Source organism: Perca fluviatilis, chromosome 1 (genome assembly GCF_010015445.1).
Source record: "Perca fluviatilis chromosome 1, GENO_Pfluv_1.0, whole genome shotgun sequence".
Taxonomy (NCBI): Eukaryota; Metazoa; Chordata; class Actinopteri; order Perciformes; family Percidae; genus Perca; species Perca fluviatilis.
In genome coordinates this window covers 26,017,229-26,034,466 of record NC_053112.1, presented here as the reverse complement: position 1 = coordinate 26,034,466, position 17,238 = coordinate 26,017,229, and the positions used below count along the sequence as shown (strand labels likewise).

At 42.3% G+C, this 17,238-nt stretch overlaps 2 protein-coding genes and 1 long non-coding RNA gene across 5 annotated transcripts; 1 reads left to right on the top strand and 2 right to left on the bottom strand.

Annotated features, from left to right (window-relative positions):
- Positions 1-44: 44 nt before the first annotated feature.
- Positions 45-4,837, top strand: polr1e (RNA polymerase I subunit E). Its single transcript, XM_039803457.1, has 11 exons — positions 45-138; positions 516-619; positions 1,097-1,173; positions 1,248-1,389; positions 1,496-1,640; positions 2,132-2,242; positions 2,793-2,889; positions 2,992-3,122; positions 3,220-3,301; positions 4,283-4,414; positions 4,561-4,837. The coding sequence occupies exons 1-11, from the start codon at positions 63-65 to the stop codon at positions 4,724-4,726; spliced, it is 1,263 nt and encodes a 420-aa protein (XP_039659391.1). The 5' UTR covers positions 45-62; the 3' UTR covers positions 4,727-4,837.
- fbxo10 (F-box protein 10) lies at positions 4,827-11,827 on the bottom strand. 3 transcript variants are annotated; one of them, XM_039803431.1, is made up of 11 exons: positions 11,598-11,827; positions 10,534-11,164; positions 9,516-10,343; positions 9,156-9,305; positions 8,540-8,676; positions 7,985-8,055; positions 7,724-7,876; positions 7,106-7,456; positions 6,674-6,984; positions 6,388-6,572; positions 4,827-6,045 (listed from the first exon to the last, which is right to left on the bottom strand). In XM_039803431.1, the coding sequence occupies exons 2-11, from the start codon at positions 11,116-11,118 to the stop codon at positions 5,865-5,867; spliced, it is 2,952 nt and encodes a 983-aa protein (XP_039659365.1). In that variant the 5' UTR covers positions 11,119-11,164; positions 11,598-11,827; the 3' UTR covers positions 4,827-5,864. The 3 variants fall into 3 exon arrangements, with proteins under 3 accessions (XP_039659365.1, XP_039659380.1, XP_039659373.1); XM_039803446.1 differs by having other exon boundaries at positions 6,674-6,981; XM_039803439.1 differs by having other exon boundaries at positions 10,534-11,167; positions 11,599-11,827.
- A 2,866-nt stretch (positions 11,828-14,693) lies between these two features.
- Positions 14,694-15,158, bottom strand: LOC120560706. The gene is made up of 2 exons (XR_005639505.1): positions 15,010-15,158; positions 14,694-14,915 (listed from the first exon to the last, which is right to left on the bottom strand). It is a non-coding gene; the product is annotated as an uncharacterized LOC120560706 (long non-coding RNA).
- Between the last annotated feature and the right edge of the window lie 2,080 nt (positions 15,159-17,238).

The following is a 17,238-nucleotide window of genomic DNA, read 5'->3' as shown; positions in this document are numbered from 1 at the left end:
GAACAAAAACAATCTTGGCGAAAACGGAAGTACAAAGGAGTAAAACCTCTTGCATCAAACTCATGACAACAAATATGGCTGCCTCCTGCTCGCTGGTGTGTTGTGGAGAGGAGAGCGACTCTGACAAAGCTGTTATTGGTGACTGTCTTACATTTGTTGGTCGTCGAACATATTAGAAGAATATTCTAATTGTAATTGTGCCAGTAAATCTCGGGTCGTGTTTGTGTTCTTTATTTTAAACACCCGTTTGTATTGCACACGTGGGTGCTAGCAACAGGGCTAGTTGTTCAGTGTTGTACTTGCCAGAGTGAAGTTTGAGGTTATTATTCTCATGTGTAGGAAGTTACATTTCACAGCAGTAAGCACAGGGAGAAACACGTTTTCTTGGATTTGTTGTATCTTGTTAGTGGCTGCTTGCATTAATTAAACTTAACGTGCATGTCTTCCAAAATGTGTTTATGGTGGTATGAAACCAGGCATTGACAAAGTCCTCGTTATGTTTCTCCTTCTCACAGTCCGCTTTTCAAATGGCAGCGTCAAAAATGCAGACAAACTGGATTTCACGATGTACAAGAACGCAGATGAGAGTAACCCCAGGAAAAAGAGCAGGCGGATAATGGTGAGAAAGATGGACTGCCTTCATCCTCAGTACTACACATTTGCACTCTAACGTTACCGTACATAGCCATTAGAGCTGGGCAACATATCGATATTATATCGATATCGTGATATGAGACTAGATATCGTCTTAGATTTTGGATATCGTAATATTGCATAAGTGTTGTCTTTAACCTGGTTTTAAAGGCTGCATTACAGTAAAGTGATGTCATTTTCTGAACTTACCAGTACTGTTGTAAATGTTCTATTATTTGCCTTTACCCTCTTAGTCATTATATCCACATTACTGATGATTATTTATCAAAAATCTCATTGTGTAAATATTTTGTGAAAGCAGCAATAGTCACCACTACAATATCGTTGCGGTATCGATATCGAGGTATTTGGTCAAAAATATTGTGATATTTGATTTTCTCCATATCGCCCAGCCTCTAGCCTTACTTTCATGACTGTGTTGCTTATGCTTTCCTCTGTCTAGGCTGCTGAATCAGACCGACTGTGCTATGTTGGAAATAATTTTGGGACGGGGTCCTTGAAATGCAACAACCTTTGCAAGTATGTAGCATATTTTGAGATGTATCATTGTGAAACTTGCTACCTACAGTAATACGTGTGATGTTTCTGTTTAGATATTATGTAGGAGTGTTGAACAGGCAGACCATGCAAATGGAGGTGCACAGTGCTCAGCTCTTTAACATGCAACCTGTTATACCGGGAGATGCGACAGAGACCGCAAAACCCCAGGACGCTACTCAGACCTACAGAGACAAGGTGTGACTATTTGTGCTGTTTTTCTTAGAATAAGAGAAGACGGGTCTCCAGTAAGAATGAACTCGGTATTAATGTCTTAATCTTATGATAAACATTTTGTCTTTAGGTTGACTCTTTGATTGAGGCGTTTGGCACCAACAAACAGAAGAGAGCTCTGAGCTCCCGCAGGCTGAATGAAGTGGGCGGTGATACCCTGCACCAAGCAGTGGCTAAGGCTGCCAACACTGTGATTGACCAGAAGGGTCTGGAAGGTAAGCTACATGAAGTCATGGATATGGAAGTCAGTAGTCTAAAAATCATCAACTAGTCATCTGAGGAGAGCTTGGGTTATGTTAAATAACTGGCTGCTTGAGTTGTCATTTTTCTCTCCACACCGGGCAATATATCGATATTATATTGATATCGTGATACAAGACTAGATATCGTCTTAGATTTTGGATATCGTAATATGGTAAGTGTTGTCTTTTCCTGGTTTTAAAGGCTGCATTACAGTAAAGTGATGTAATTTTCTGTTACCAGACTGTTCTAGCTCTTTTTTACCTTTACCCACTTAGTTATTATATCTACATTACTGAAGATTATTTATCTAAAATCTCATTGTGAAGATATTTTGTTAAAGCACCGATTGTCAACCCTATAATATTGCCTCGACATCGAGGTATTAGGACAAGAATATCGCGAATATCTCCATATCGCCCAGCCCTAATATAAAATGTTCATCTTTTTTTCTTTCTTTCCTCAGCTCTACAACAGGAAGTAGCTGAGACAGAGATCCAGGGAGACCTGGCTCTCCACCTGCCCCCTTGCAATGCAGGCGCTGACAAACCTGAGAATGTCTACCTATTTGATGATCGTATCCTTCAGTGTTTGTGTTTGTCTGTGTGCCTGAAGATCAAGATAAGAATTGGATAAAGAGTTGGGCCCCTGGTTAGCTCACCTGGTAGAGCGGGCGCCCATATATAGAGGTATACTCCTCGACGCAGCGGCCGCAGGTTCAACTCTGACCTGCGGCCCTTTGCTGCAGGTCATTCCCCTTCTCTCTCCCCTTTCATGTCTAAGCTGTCCTATCCAAATAAAGGCCTACAAATGGCCAAAAAAATAATCTTTAAAAAAAAAAAAATAATAATAATTGGATAAAGAGTGTGGAATTGGATAGAGATTGAGGACTGTTGGAAATGGAAAATGCCACATACAACAACAGTTTCTTAAAACATTTTGTAGGCAAATAAAAGCGGTGAACTTTGAGTTGAACATGATATCTTTACTTATTGCTTAGTGTGCAAGAAAAAAGTGCACACGTGCATGTGTGGAACTGTAGATAGTGGAACAGATATAAATGTTGTAGGTGAAAGCTGCAGCTGAGCTTGTTTGTTCGGGTCTCCATCCTTAACTGATATCCACAGTCCTGAGTCCAGTAGAGTTAGGGGCTTTGGAGCAGGCTGGTTCCAAGATGGCAGCTCTCACATCTGAGGAGCTGAAGAAGATGAGAGATGACGCAGGGTAGGGTGACAGAGGACTCACGCTTGCTTAATAAAAGATTAATCTACATTTAGTTTCCTGCATTGCATTTTAATTGTTTTGTACTTTGACTTTTTATTTAAGGTGCTTGTGTGTTGTGAAGCACCTGGAGAACATGCCCACTGTGGGTGAAGCCAGAGATAAGGCGGCACGCTGTGCCTTTTACCTCTCTATGCTCCTCAAGCTGGCACGGCAGAAGAGCATCACCCGCAAGTGTGAGTAATGTTGTTTGCCTTCATCGAATGCATGTCAAAGGTGTTTCTACACACATCTCTGGAGCACAAACTAATTGTGATTTATGTTTACATACAGTTGGGCAGGAGGAAGGCTGTCCTCGCATCATTCAGAGCAAACTGCTCAGAACATTCACTGTGGAGACTTTCAACAACGGCAGGTATGATGGAACTTTTGCACATGTATCGTTCTGTAAAATATCTGCAAGGACTGCATTAGCCTTTATATAAATAGAGCCTAACCACCGGGATGTGTCTGGAATTTGATTTGCAACGTGGTATCATGACTTTGCGTAAACATACACGCCAACTTTCTTAAGCTAAGTGGCGTGTTATCTGTACGCATTTTGAGCTATCCGCATGTATGTCTACGCTGTATACAGCGGGCGTAAACATACAAGCCACTTGGCGTGTTGTCGCCGTCTTGCTGCGTTATCGCGAGAAGAAAGCTACGGTTGAGTTTAGGAAAAGAACAACGGGGTTGGCTTTAAGGAAACGCCACACGTGGGACACGATCCCCGCTCTGCTGGGTGAAAGTCCGGTGTTTTACCCCTCCACCACCCAACCAACCTCCCTACGCGGATTCTCGCCCTTTCATACTACTCGCTACGGCGTAAATTCACACGCAATCGCAAGATAATGTAAGTCAATGGAGGACAAACGGCATTGATAAACACGCTAAAAAGCGAGTATGCGTCTTATAACGCACCAATAATGGCATACAAATTGGCGTGACGCCATTTCGTGAGATCAGTCTGTGATTTGGTTGGATTCAATTTGTACCTTCATATTAAAAATGAATGAGAATGCTTTACTTTTCCTTGCCAAATTTCTGAATACAATGAACAAAGAGGCGGTTATTTTCCCTTGCTGTGTTTCATTAGGAGTACTGCAACGAATAATGTGTTGAGCATAAACATCTCCTTGCGTGCTCGTAGGGCGCATGCCATCTACAGCGGCCCGTGCGCTGTGTTGAGCGCGAGTATACCCACACCTTAACCCCACTGCTGAAAAAAAAATCCTTGAAGAAACCGTTATATCATAACACATAGGTCTTACTCGCATAGTTGTTGTTGCACTGATTTTATCGAAAAATACATCTTCTCTTAATTTCACTTTTTCGCCTTACCTCGTTCTTTCAGGGTCCAGAACATAGTTTCAGCATCAATGCGTTCCAAATTAGCAGCTTACGCCCTGGCCCTGCTCCTGCATATGAATCGCATGACTGGTGACCTCACATTACTGCACCGTGACCTGGGAATCACCGAGGCCAGGTAAGAGCAAAAGGTCACATTTGTATATGGAAACTTTAGTATGTGTATTGTTTTTATTTATTTTTTATGTGCAACACGCACTGTCACTATGAGGTGCATTAAAATAACTAAGTATACAGTAACTGATGTTTTGTGTCTTCCTACAGGATGATTGAAGTAGCAAAGTCAATGGGACTGACTCTAATTAAACAGGCACGGGCGAAGGCCTACGAGGCTGAGCTGCGAGACACAAACAGGCACGCCTCTCTTGTTCTACCTCTGGTCAAATATGATCAGTTCATGGAGAGACGGAAACGCAAGAAAATGCACTGAAGATCATCAAGATAATTGGATAAAGAGCGAGGACTGTTGGAAAATGCCACATACAAGAATAGTTTATTAATACTTTTTTTTGCAAATAAAAGTGGTGAACTTTGAGTTGAACATGATATCTTTACTTATTGCTTACTGTGCAAGATACAAAAAAAGCGGTGGAATGAGCTGTAAACAACTTCTAGATGACAGAAAACATCTAGCGTAGACAGTAAAAACATATAGGCACATTTGTAAACGGCACATGCTGCACACTGAACCACAGTTTTCCTTCTAAAACTGGCTCTTACCAGGTGAATCTGTGCGGTTGTGTGTCACTGTGCAGCATGATGATAGGACCTGGAATGATAACTCCCTCACTGAATTTCATTACGTCAAAGCTTAGGTGCATCACATTTGAAGAACAACAGAGCACATGATACAAAAACAGACTCACCAGGAAATGGCTCTGTGAAAGCGGCAGAAGCTTAATTGGCTTTGTTTTTTTTTTCCTGCTTTTTTGCATATACACATCACACTAGGACAACTCCTTCCCAAGCTACAATCATTGATTGAATAAAAAGTCCAACAAGGCACAACTTTACTTTGTAGCATGGATGAGGCTGGCATCTCTAGAGCCTTTGACTCCTGCTAGGATTTTTTTTTATTTTATTTTTTTTTAAATGTGCACGTCCCAACCAGAGAGTCTCAGAAGCAAACGGATGAAACCAACAAAGTCTACAGCAGGTCTGAACATGAATATGAAATCTGGATGTAAAAGAACATGATTAAGTTAAAGCTTTAGTATGGAAATGGTTGTTTAAGATGTAGGATGACAATGCTTGAATGTGTTGTACTCCAGCTTCACTTCATGAGTCCACAGTGGATAAGTACACTGGCATTTGATCATAAAATTACAAAAGTCTGATTTCAGATTTACAACATGTTGTGCCACCCTAATGTACTGGAAGGTGGATGGCCCCTTTAGTGGTTATACACGGAGCAGCCTCTTCTTGGACAGTTACTAGACCTCAACGAGAGGGCATCATTGTCAAAGGTCAGAGTGCTCCAAATCTTAGATATACACCAGTTCAAAAGCAACCAGATGTTGACCTCTTTCGAAAGTCATTCATATTGGTATCTAAGTGCTTGTCAACATTCACAGGATGGAGCAGAACATGCTGCCACTGTGGCAACCACTTTCTACAGTAGCGCTGATCCTGTTCGTCATGGAAATCGCAAGTCTAGAAGGATATTGGGATGAGGAGAGGCCAGAAGGGGAGCTGGCCAGCGGACGAGCTGGAGGGTTTTCCAAAACCCAGGGAGGAGCAGATGTACAGCTACAAAAGAGGTCCAGACAGAAAATTCATACAAAAAATCAGGAGCAGTGCAGATGTTACACCTGCAATAACTAAGTAACTTGTGGGCAGTGGAAACAAGTTGTAAACACAACATTGACATATCACCTTTTAAAATAATCTGGTGAACATGTTAAACAGTTCTTAATTTAGATGAGTGAACTAAAGCAGGAAAGCTGTGCAGAAATTCGTTGTAAAGCTGAGGAGAGCTGCAGGGACTGATACAAATACAGTCTATAGAAGGAAGAAAAGAAAAGGGAGAAAGAGTACAGATAAGAAGTGCCAGAGATTCAGACCATCAGTGGCTGTCAGTTGCCTAGTTACCTGTTATGTCTTAGAACATTGTTGTTGCGCAACACACAGCTCTTATTGCCAGGATCGATTTGTAGCAGGGCCTTTTTGTTTCCAGGGTGGCCCTGGAACAAGAGATTGTCATGGACAACACCTTTTACTGGCCCTAGCACGGCAACGCCAAAGCCCTGTACTGGTTGGACACGGTTGCGCATTACCTAAAGATAAAAATGAGAAAACCATTAAAAAATGTCATTAAGGATCTATGTACAGTGCTGGAAAACTACTTAAAACATTTTCAAGCCACAGTCCACCTCACCTTGATGTCAGCGCTGCCAGCGACCTGGATCCCATATCCACGGTTTCCAACGACATCATTCTCCAAAATCTGCCCGTTACCACTGAAACCGACACCATGGCCGCTGTTTTTATAGATGCCGTTACCACGAAGCTCCACTCTGCAGTCTTTCTCCACCGCAACACCACCTCGACCATTTTCAAGAATGCAGTTTGTAACAAGTCGGGTCAGCTGACTGCTCTGCAGCACAGCTATGCCGGTGCCACGGTTACTGTTCACAAGATTAGCAAAGACATTCAGGGGCTCACTGCTCTTCACGTACAGACCAACTGCTTCAGAGAGAGAGAGAGAGAGAGAGAGAGAGAGAGAGAGAGAGAGATGAAGAGAACATTAGAGACCGGAAGCAAGTGACTGACCCTGACCCTATGTAACACTCAAACAGATCTAGATTACCTCCATTGTAGCTCATGCAGTTGCTCTCCACCAGGGCCACGCTGATGGAACGATGGGCAGAGTGGCGCTCATCCTCACTGTCCAAATCACTCTCCCATGCAAACAGTTCCCCCTCTTCATTCAAGTTCTCCTGCCCTTCTCTCCCTTCTCCTTCTACCCCCCTCCTTTCCCTGCTGCCTGCTTCTCCACCAATCCCGTCCTGCCCTGGCCAGTTCCCCTCCCGGGCCTCGATGTTCTCTGGGTCTTTCCTGCAGAACACTGCCAGCCCATACATACAGTTATGGGTGATGTAGTTTCCCAGGAGCTGCGGGAGGCTGGACGACATAACCCACACACCACAGCCTTTGTTACCTGAAGAAACAAGAGGGAGAGGAGAAATGAAACAACTGTGCCATGGTTGGTAAAGATGATATCAAAGGTAAGCGGTTATGTGAAGATGATGGTCAGCAAAACAAGCACTTTAAATGTAAAATTAACATACATTTTTTTATAAATTCTGTATTGTATTTTATATTGTATTGGGCGGGTATGAGCACTATAATTTACATTTTTATGGATGAAATAAATTTGACTTTGATGAACGTATGATGCTGCCATTAACAGCCTGAAATTACATACAGTAGACATGATTTCCCTCAATGAGTCCACGGCCTCTCTCTCCCACCACGACACCGTCTGAGTAGCCGTAACAGATGTAGTTGTTCCTCAGGATGGGGTCACCTCCTCTGCGGATGTCCACACCCCCCCACTGGTTCTCTTTGATTACATTCTCTGGAATATATTATATGTAAAGAATAAAAAGGTTCATAACCACAAATAGCGCTTTTCTTTTCTGTAAGTGCCACATCAGTGGGGGAAAATGAAGAACACATTTAGCACCTGTTATCATCCCTCTGCCATTCTCGTTTATAGCAATCCCTGCTGCCTGGCCCTGGAAGATGTGATTCCCACTGAGAGAGAGAGAGAGAGAGAGAGAGAGAGAGAGAGAGAGAGAGAGAGAGAGAGAGAGAGAGAGAGAGAGAGAGAGAGAGAGAGAGAGAGAGAGAGAGAGAGAGAGAGAGAGAGAGAGAGAGAGAGAGAGAGAGAGAGAGAGAGAAACAGGAGCAAATATGAAACAAGTTCAGACTTTATGTAGTAGTCCATGCAGAAACACTAGGCTAGGTGCACTTGTTTATGTCAGCGACTGCACCCCTGGCATCACATCTGCTTGCTTTCACTGTAAAATGCTAGGTTATGTATAGCAGCAAAACATATACCACTGCAATGCAGCAGTCAAAGTGATTGTGAAGTTGCTTGAGTGAAATTATCAAGCCATACAACACTCGGCAAGTTTTACATTTTGAAGGAAGAGGTAGCATAAACACATCCTGATGACGGGGAAAGCAGAGACCACACATTCCTGTGCAAGTTAAATGTTTGTGGAGTCCCACCTACCTGACCACAGGATTCCCGCTGAAGAGAATATACACGCCCGCTTCCTTGTTGTTATAGATCTGGTTGCTCCGAATTGAACCTTTTCCATTGCCAAGGACAACAACCCCTGAACGCAAACCACTATGTATCTTGTTACACTGTGGGATGAAAGACAGAATGAGAGAATAAAAAATGGAGTAGAGAAAACTAAGCACTATTTGGAAATGTACCTACTGATTGATACTGACAACTTTATCAAACATGAGCTTCTATACATCACTTTTATAGTGTTTTATGAATGTCCCCTAGACATCCCTTTTATTATGGACACCTCTCAGCTTCTTCATGTCACTATGCGAGTTATTTGACTGTGTACAAGCCCTGAAGTTACTGATAAGATGTAAAGGGTGCAATGTGGCATCGGGACCTCAAAAGAATCTCAATCTAACTCGAGTCTGTAGAACCAAGTTTGATATAGTGGTTTGACAAAATAATCTTTTCCATGACGACTGACTGTGAGGTGCTGTTGAAAGCTCTGGAACGACGTAATAAGTGGGCCGTGTGTTAAGATTATTTTGTCAAATGTGGGTATTGTTTGTTTCTTCCTTGACATAATAGAAAGTGGAGCAGCAATTACTACAATGATGGGGTTAGCCCCTTTTCGGATGTCCAGCCCTGCCTCCCCATTGGAGTGGATGTTGTTTTCTGCGATGAGGCCCTGAGCAGAGAGGCGCAGGAACACACCTGATGCACGGCACTCACGCACCTCGTTTCTCAGCATCACTATCTGAAGGAGGTAAGAGAGAAAGAGAGGGAGCTCAAGTAACACTTAGAAAAGGAAACTGCTGCTGAATTACTCATGATCTGAGCTACTTCCCTAACTTAATACATGACACAAAAAGGTATGCAGCCTGTAAAAGCCACTGATCAAATGAAATGTAAATGTTGTCAAGAGACACTGAATTAGTCTGAAGACCATTGTTACGATCATATTTACTGTGGAGTTCTGGATACAGCGGACAGCATAGTTCAGCCCATGGAAAACATTGCCCTCCAGCCGAGCTTGTCCGTAATTAGACAAATGCACGCCACCCTTCCCTTCCCTGAAGAGGCAACGTCTGAGGATACAGCCGAGGGTTGAGGCTGCCAACATCTGAGCCTCTGGGTCCCTGTCTAGTTCCTGCTGAAGGGTGAGGGGTTCAGGGGTCAAAGATGGTGGATCTGGGGAGGAGGCCAGTGGCAGAGAGCCATCTGGCTGGGGCTTGAGCAAATGGGATAGGCCATGATGGTCACAAGGGATTTTGTAATCCAATAGAAGTGGGTTTTTGGTGTTGTTAGTTCCTCCGCCATCTCGGTTTTCCTCCTCTCCATCGCTGCGGTCGCCATCACTCCAGCCATCTTCAATCACTGTGCCCTGACACACTGCATCTACCCCAGTCCTCCTCTGCCAGTCGTCTATGCTCACAGGCTCCTTTTTAACATTACCACCCGGAGGTTGATGCCCACCAGTAGATCCAGCCAGAGGGCCTCTGGGAGGGCTATCGTTCCCAGATGCGCCACATGATGGGAACGTCCTGGCCAAGGCAGCCAAGTGTTTACAAGCCCAGTTCCTTTCTGACACTGGAGGACCTTCAACAGTCACAGAAGCTGTGTCACTTCCAGAGAAGTCACAGCTGTCCAACAGACTGAGGACAACGCCCAGCAAGTGGGCAGAGCTGCCTTGTGAGAAGGAGCAGAAACGAGCCTGGCAGGTTCCTGGGCCGCGGATTTGCAACTGAGCCCCCTCAAAGTTGCAGTTGTCAAGTTGGACGTGACCCCATGACGTCTAGAGTGAAGCAAGGAGAGAAAGGTGACTGGAGTAAGACAGATTTTTAGCAAGAATAAGACAGATTTAGCAAGAAAGAAACAAAACAATTGGACCCGATTGTAAAACATTTGACGTGAGCAGACTTATTCTAAACACATGATAAGACATTGCTGTATCAAGAAACCATCATGGCACGCTGTTACTTCACCTTGTAGACCACAGTGGAGAACCAGGGTGGCATGAACACCAGATTACACAGCCGGGCAGTAGGGCACTGCTGCTCCATACACACCAGGAGGGCCACCTCGCCCAATCGGCCCAGCCCAACTAGCTCCACAGGCACCTTCAGCGCCACTTCAGCCTGCTCCTCATACACCCCTGGATGGAGAACTACGCGGTCATATGGCCCAACCACCCCGAGGGCCCCGCGTAGGGTCTCAAACTCGCATCCAGGCCCCACATGCCAAACCCTGCGGTCTTTCCGACGACGGAAAAAGAGGAGGCAGGCGGAGGACTGGAGCTCTGGGCCATTTTGAGTCCATGTGCGAGTGGACAGGGCGTGCTGCTTCAGGGCCTCTCTCCAGGATGGGGGCTCCTGATGGGGCTGACTGGGCCAGTTGGGATGTCGGCACTCAGGGCAGCCTAAGCACAGTTGTCTCCAGCGGGTGTTGTCTAGTGAGAGGATGAGTTCCCGCCAGGCACGGCACACCTGGCAGCAGCGTCCCAGGTCGGGGAGCGGAAGATAAGCCAAGATAACCCTCCACAGCTCCACTGGGAGGCTGCCCACCACCATGGCAGCAGAGACACCGACTGGGGAGCACCGTGACGGGAGGGGGGGGGGCCTAGAAAACAGTCAGTCACGCGCACGCGCAGTTAAGGCAACAGCAAACCGCTATATAGCGCCAACGTTAAACAACAATAATAAACAAATGAGCATATGATCACACAGATAAATATGCAATGCTACAGTGGCGCGCTATTAAGTTGATGTAGGCCTAAAGTAGTTGAACGGTGTTATTTTAGAAGGAAAACCGCACGTAGCAAACTAGACGGAAAAGGAAGGCGTGAATTCTGTAACGTTATTTTGAATTTACGTGACTAATATCTTCACGTAGGCCTGACATATTATGTTTAAAGTTTGCTACGATCAATGATAATGACGGTTAGCTAGCGAGGAAACTTAACATTAACGCTTTATTTCCTTGCGTAACTGACGTTAGCTATAACATCAACAAGCATCGTATCCGTCAAAAATTAAAGCCTTTAACGTTACCTTTTTTTGTTTACCAATTTGCCATAGTTAACGTTAGACGAATCAACACATGTCTGTTGCAGCTATCTTTCTAGCGTTGCACGTCCTTCATCACTGCTTCCAGAGTTCATAACAATCCATGATGTCTGCAGATGTGCTATCGAAATGGAGTTCAGACGATTGCTTGCAGTTTACGGCAAGAGACCACGAAACAAACAGGTCCATCTTCCGCTTCCCAAAAGTGGGCGTAACCTTTTGGAAGTAGACTGCTGTTAACCATGCAGTTAACTTGTCAACATCGTTGTTAACCACTTCAATCCTATGCGATACGATGCTGATGCTACAGAGCGGATGGCGCTCTAAATCCAACCCCCTGTTGCCTCTCACATCTCTGCCTCCAGCCTCACCCGACATACCCAGGTAAAGATATAGATCCTTTCACAATACTCAAACATGTTGGTCTAAATGTCCCCATTCGTGTAGTGTCTTATAATAAGTTAGATCTCAACTTGGAGAAAAATACTGTGGCCAAGCTCACACTCAGTGTCAAATAAGTGCCAACGGTGTGTAAAAATAGGATAATGTTACTATTGTTTGAATGGTAATACAATACCTTTGTAAGTTTCTTTTTGTAAATAAAGTAAAAAATAAAATATAAAATATCTAAAATATAAGACATGTTTTCAGTTATTTCACACTTTTTTGTCAAGTACATAATTCCATGTGTTCATTCATAGTTTTTATGCCTTCAGTGAGAATCTACAATGTAAATAGTCATGAAAATAAAAAGGAAACGCATTGAATGAGAAGGTGTGTCCAAACTTTTGGCCTGTACTGTATATATATATATATATATATATATATATTATTATTATTTCAGGACAATTTGATGAACAGCAGTACACGTAAAAGTGCCAGATTGTAGCCCAAATTGTAGCTAATTTTCATCTGTAGTCCATTAGGCAGGTAAATTACAATAAAAAGGACAAAAGATATACAGTAGTAACATTTGCTATATAAAACAGAGTAAAACAGGATGAAAGAAAAGAAAAACAGGACAATTCATTAGTAAATGTTAAAACAGAGACACAACATACATATGCTCCACTGAGCTAATACGGTAGCCTACAGCATACAAGTATAGAGATGACCCACGCTTGGTTAGCTCTAAGACAAAATATATACAGTAATAACATACATTTGTTATATAAAACAGGGAGAAACAGAATGAAAGAAAAACAAACAAGACAATTTATTAGTAAGTGTTAAGACGAAGACGCAATTCATTAGTACACTCTACTGGGCTAATACGGTACAGCATGCAGTCAGAGGTGATTGCACGTTTGGTTAGTTCTAAGCCACACCTTTACCTGGCTTTTAAAGGTGGCCAGAGTGGGACATTCCCTTATAGGTGGTGGGGGGTAGTGTGTTCCATAATGCACTAACTTTATTAAATAATGCATTATGGCTAAAAGAGGTTTTTCTAAAAGGAACCTCACAGTCCCTGTTTACAACAGCTCTAGTAATCCGAGTCTGTCTGTATTTAATAAATTCTTGCAATGGGGTGGCGCCAAGCCATGTAGTACTTTATAAATTAAGCATATTGAGGAATATTTACAAAAATTATCAAAACTCAGTAAGTTGTATTTCTCTAAGATTTTGCAATGATAAGAAAAAGTTTTTTTTATCTAGTTTTGAGTGCCTTTTTGTACAAAAGCTCAACTGGTTTTAGGATAGTAGAACCCGACATAGACCAGCTAGTGATGCAGTAGTTCAGATGTGAAAATATCATTGAGTGCAAGAACATCAGAGCAGCTGCCAGACGTGTATAAAGTACTAGAGACCCATACTTGAGTAAAAGTACAAGTGCTCTATCAAAAAAGTGACTTAAGTAGAAGTAAAAGTGCTCTTTAAGCACCACACTTAAGTAGAAGTATTAAAGTATTCAACATTTTTTGTACTTAAGTATTGCAAGTAGTTTATTTTAAAATGTACTAACAAGTATTGTGTTATTTAGTTATTAAAGAAAGCAGTCAAAAGTTTGAATATCATATTGTTTATATTATTTCAAATGTATAGCCTAAGGCTGTAGCCAAAGGAATTAACAAATATTAAATATATTATTTATTATTATATTAAAAATAACAAATATTAACAAATACTGAAATAAAATGTACAATTATCACACTGCCAGTAAAATGAACATCCTCTCCAGCACAGTAACGATTAAAGCCCCAAAAAAGGTATGCACACTAGCTAACATGTTTGATGTAGTGGAAAGTTAGCAAGCTAGCAAAATACAGATAAACTAGCAGCTTCACATCACAGGGTCAAACATTCAGTACTCACTGCAGACACAAACAACTCAGGAATAGCTTCATCTGCTGCAACAATAGCTAAATAGAAAGAGTACAAACTTACATCGTCTCTGACTTCTGAAAGGGCAACCGTAATAAAATTAAACACGACACGATCTCGAGGATTTCTTACGTAAATTAACTAACATAGCCCTAAAAAATGTATTGGAGTAAAAGTATTAAACTCATCAAAAATATGTACTCAAGTAAAAGTGGAAGTAGGAGAAAAATAATAATACTCCAGTAGAGTACAGATACAGCTTTTTAGTACTTAAGTACAGTAGGCTAGTGAAGTAGTTCTTCTTAGTTACTATATAGCTCTGGCAGCAGCATCTGACAAAAATCCTCTTATTTGCTTAAAATTAAAAAGTTTGAATTTAATTCTTTTGGAAATCATTTTAACATGATTTTTGATGGAGAGTTTGGAGTCTATAGTCACGTCCAAGTATTTAAACTCATTAACAACTTCCTGTGCCCAGAAACACCCCAGATTGAGAAGGTGTAGGCTAATAGTAGCCTAGCCTGGAAGGTTACAATATTGTTAAAGTGCTGTCATTGCATTTTAACAACAAGAGTTACAGTTTGTGTTAAGTGTATGTACATTGCTGGTTGTCAGTTTAGACGTCAGAGATCTCATTTCTTTTATAGTAGCCTATTATTTAATTAGAGTAAAATGTATAGGGTACTACTAAATATGTCCAAAAATTGTTAGGCTTTGGTACTGACCCAGGACACAGAGAAACAAACACGGACTCATAGTAACGATATAACAAAACGTTTTAATGAAAATTCAGTTCTTTAAAGCAACCAAGGAATGCTGATGCAAAGTAAGTCAGCTCCGGGCTGGAAAGGGGCTGAGGCAGGCAGGTAGAGGAATGTCCAAACTCTCTAGCATAAATCCAAATGAGAGGGTAGAAAAAAACAGGAGAGTGATGAGCTGGCGACACAGCAAGCCATGGCAGCAGGTCTCGAGGTGTAGGTCTGAGCAGAAAAGAACAGGATGTTAGCAACAGCACGAGGAACAAAAACTCAAAGACAAAAACCACAAACTAATACGACTTGGGAGCCTAGTTACCACACTGGTAGGTGCAACGATCTGGCGTCGGTGGAGAGCCATGCCCAGGAATAGACCTTTTTCACAGCAGACATTTTGACTTGTCATAGTAGGAAAAGCACAGCTGAAATTGATCACCTTAACGATGGCTCAATTCCATCAAGTGTCCCAGTAAGCTGTTTCAGTGAGCCAGCATGCCCAATACCAGGACCTCTCCTAAGTGGAATGCAGCCATCATTAATGGTTTGGAATACAGCTGTGTTTTTCCTACTATGACATGTCAACATGTCTGCCGTGAAAAAGGTCTATAAATACTACCAGGTAGGAGAGTGGAATTAGAGGCAGCTGTGCAGGTAAGAATCAGTGGAATCGCCAGCAGCTGTACAGAGAGGTAGATCTTGACCTACTTTCAGGAGAGTCTGCCAAACACCCATGCAGACACTCCAGACACAGTGGGGACAAACACACATACAGACACCACAGAGACAGTGGGGAAAAAACAAGGGGAGAGAACAGCTGCCCACATAACAAAAGTTTTGTCAACATGTAGCTACCTTTTGCAACCCTGCAACTTGTAGCCTACATTTATATCTTACTGTAAGAGGATTTTTTTTATTAGTCAATAGCATGAAAAATGTTAAATACATCCTCTGAGAATAATTGTGAAGAAAGCCCTTGTTCCATGGACAAAACTAGGGCTATCAATTTTCTGTTAAGGACTTTGGCAAGTCTCTGAAGGATGCAGGAGACCAGCTGGTGGCTGGTTTTACAGCAAAATGACTGGACCCAGCTTAAAAGTAGTTTTTTTACTTGCGCTGTAGCCCAAATGTCTGACTTTGCTGGACTTGTTCTGACTAGGTAAGTGTGTAAAAGGTCAATAGGTAAACTTTTGCTATATTCCCTAGCACAAAATGACCATAATATAGGCTACACCAGGCAGCGATTTGTACATATATATTTTACACTTATCATTATGCATATAGTACTTTTACGTTCCAGTTTACACCTGTATATTTATTACCATTCAGGTAATCTTTGGTATCGATCCTTGATGCTGTACGCCAGAAGAGCAGGCATCAATTCCTCCTGCTACATGTGCTCTATGTCTCCATCTGTCTTATCCAATGCTGTGCCCATGTATCCACACCCTCTAACTGGTAATGAAACCGCAGCGGTGTGTTAGCTTTGTCCTGCAAAACGTCTGTTGTCCCAACACAAATTGTTTCAGCAGGTTTTCCTAATTACACTAGTTTCCCCATTAGAGCGCATGATGGTATGTCTCTGAGAACTGTGAATACCGATGCATACAAATCTGTTTTTGTGTTCAACCTTAACCATCACCCAGACTTTAGTCCTCATGTTGTTTCCAAAGGCTGTGCTTCTGCAACTCTCTATTCTTAGGGGTTACTGCTAATTAAGAAGATAATAAAGAGGCCCACCACCAAAAGCAAATGTCTCCACTTGCCTGTTACCAGGCCAGTACAACAAAGGTAATGCCTTACTGTTTTTATCTCTCAATAAAACAATTCCATGGCCATCTGATACAGGTGCTGGCTCCCTCCAACACCATGTTTGGGTTTGTGGCCATCAGGTATACCAGTCTCTATCACCCACCTGGTGTGGTTCCTGTTCTTTAACACTGTTACACCCTGCAGCACAGATTTATGATCAGATAGTGCATGTAACTCATCATTATCCTCAGTATTATCCCCGCAAAGAAAAGAGAAATGCCATTCAATCTGAGCAACAAACTGTGCGAATTTCTGCAGGGGAGTAGTTCCTCTCAGGGTTTCTGCCCTGTTGCGAACAGTTAATAACGCACATCAAATTGACCAATTGGCTGTGGACCTTAAGAATTGACAAATTTTAACTCAACTTGTTTTTTCTGTGTTAACTCCAACTGTGAAAGCCATGCGCACTACTCTAATCCAACATCAGGCAGCGTTAGATTACCTGCTCACTCCTCTATGATTTTTGTATTTACTATTATGATTACTCTCTAATATGATTCTACATTTCATTGTGTGATTTAAATGTAATCAAAAGGGTGGAGTGTAATGGGATGTTTTAGTTCAGACAGAAAGGTAATGTTGAGTTGACTATAAGGGGATTTTTCAGACTAGCCAGAAAAGGTTATGTTGCCGACAAATCAATGAAAAATTACTGCATAAGAGAAGTGACACCCAGATGCGTGTGCCCAGATGTGTCCTGATTTCTTATTTTGTTATCCTGCTATAGCAAGATATTTCC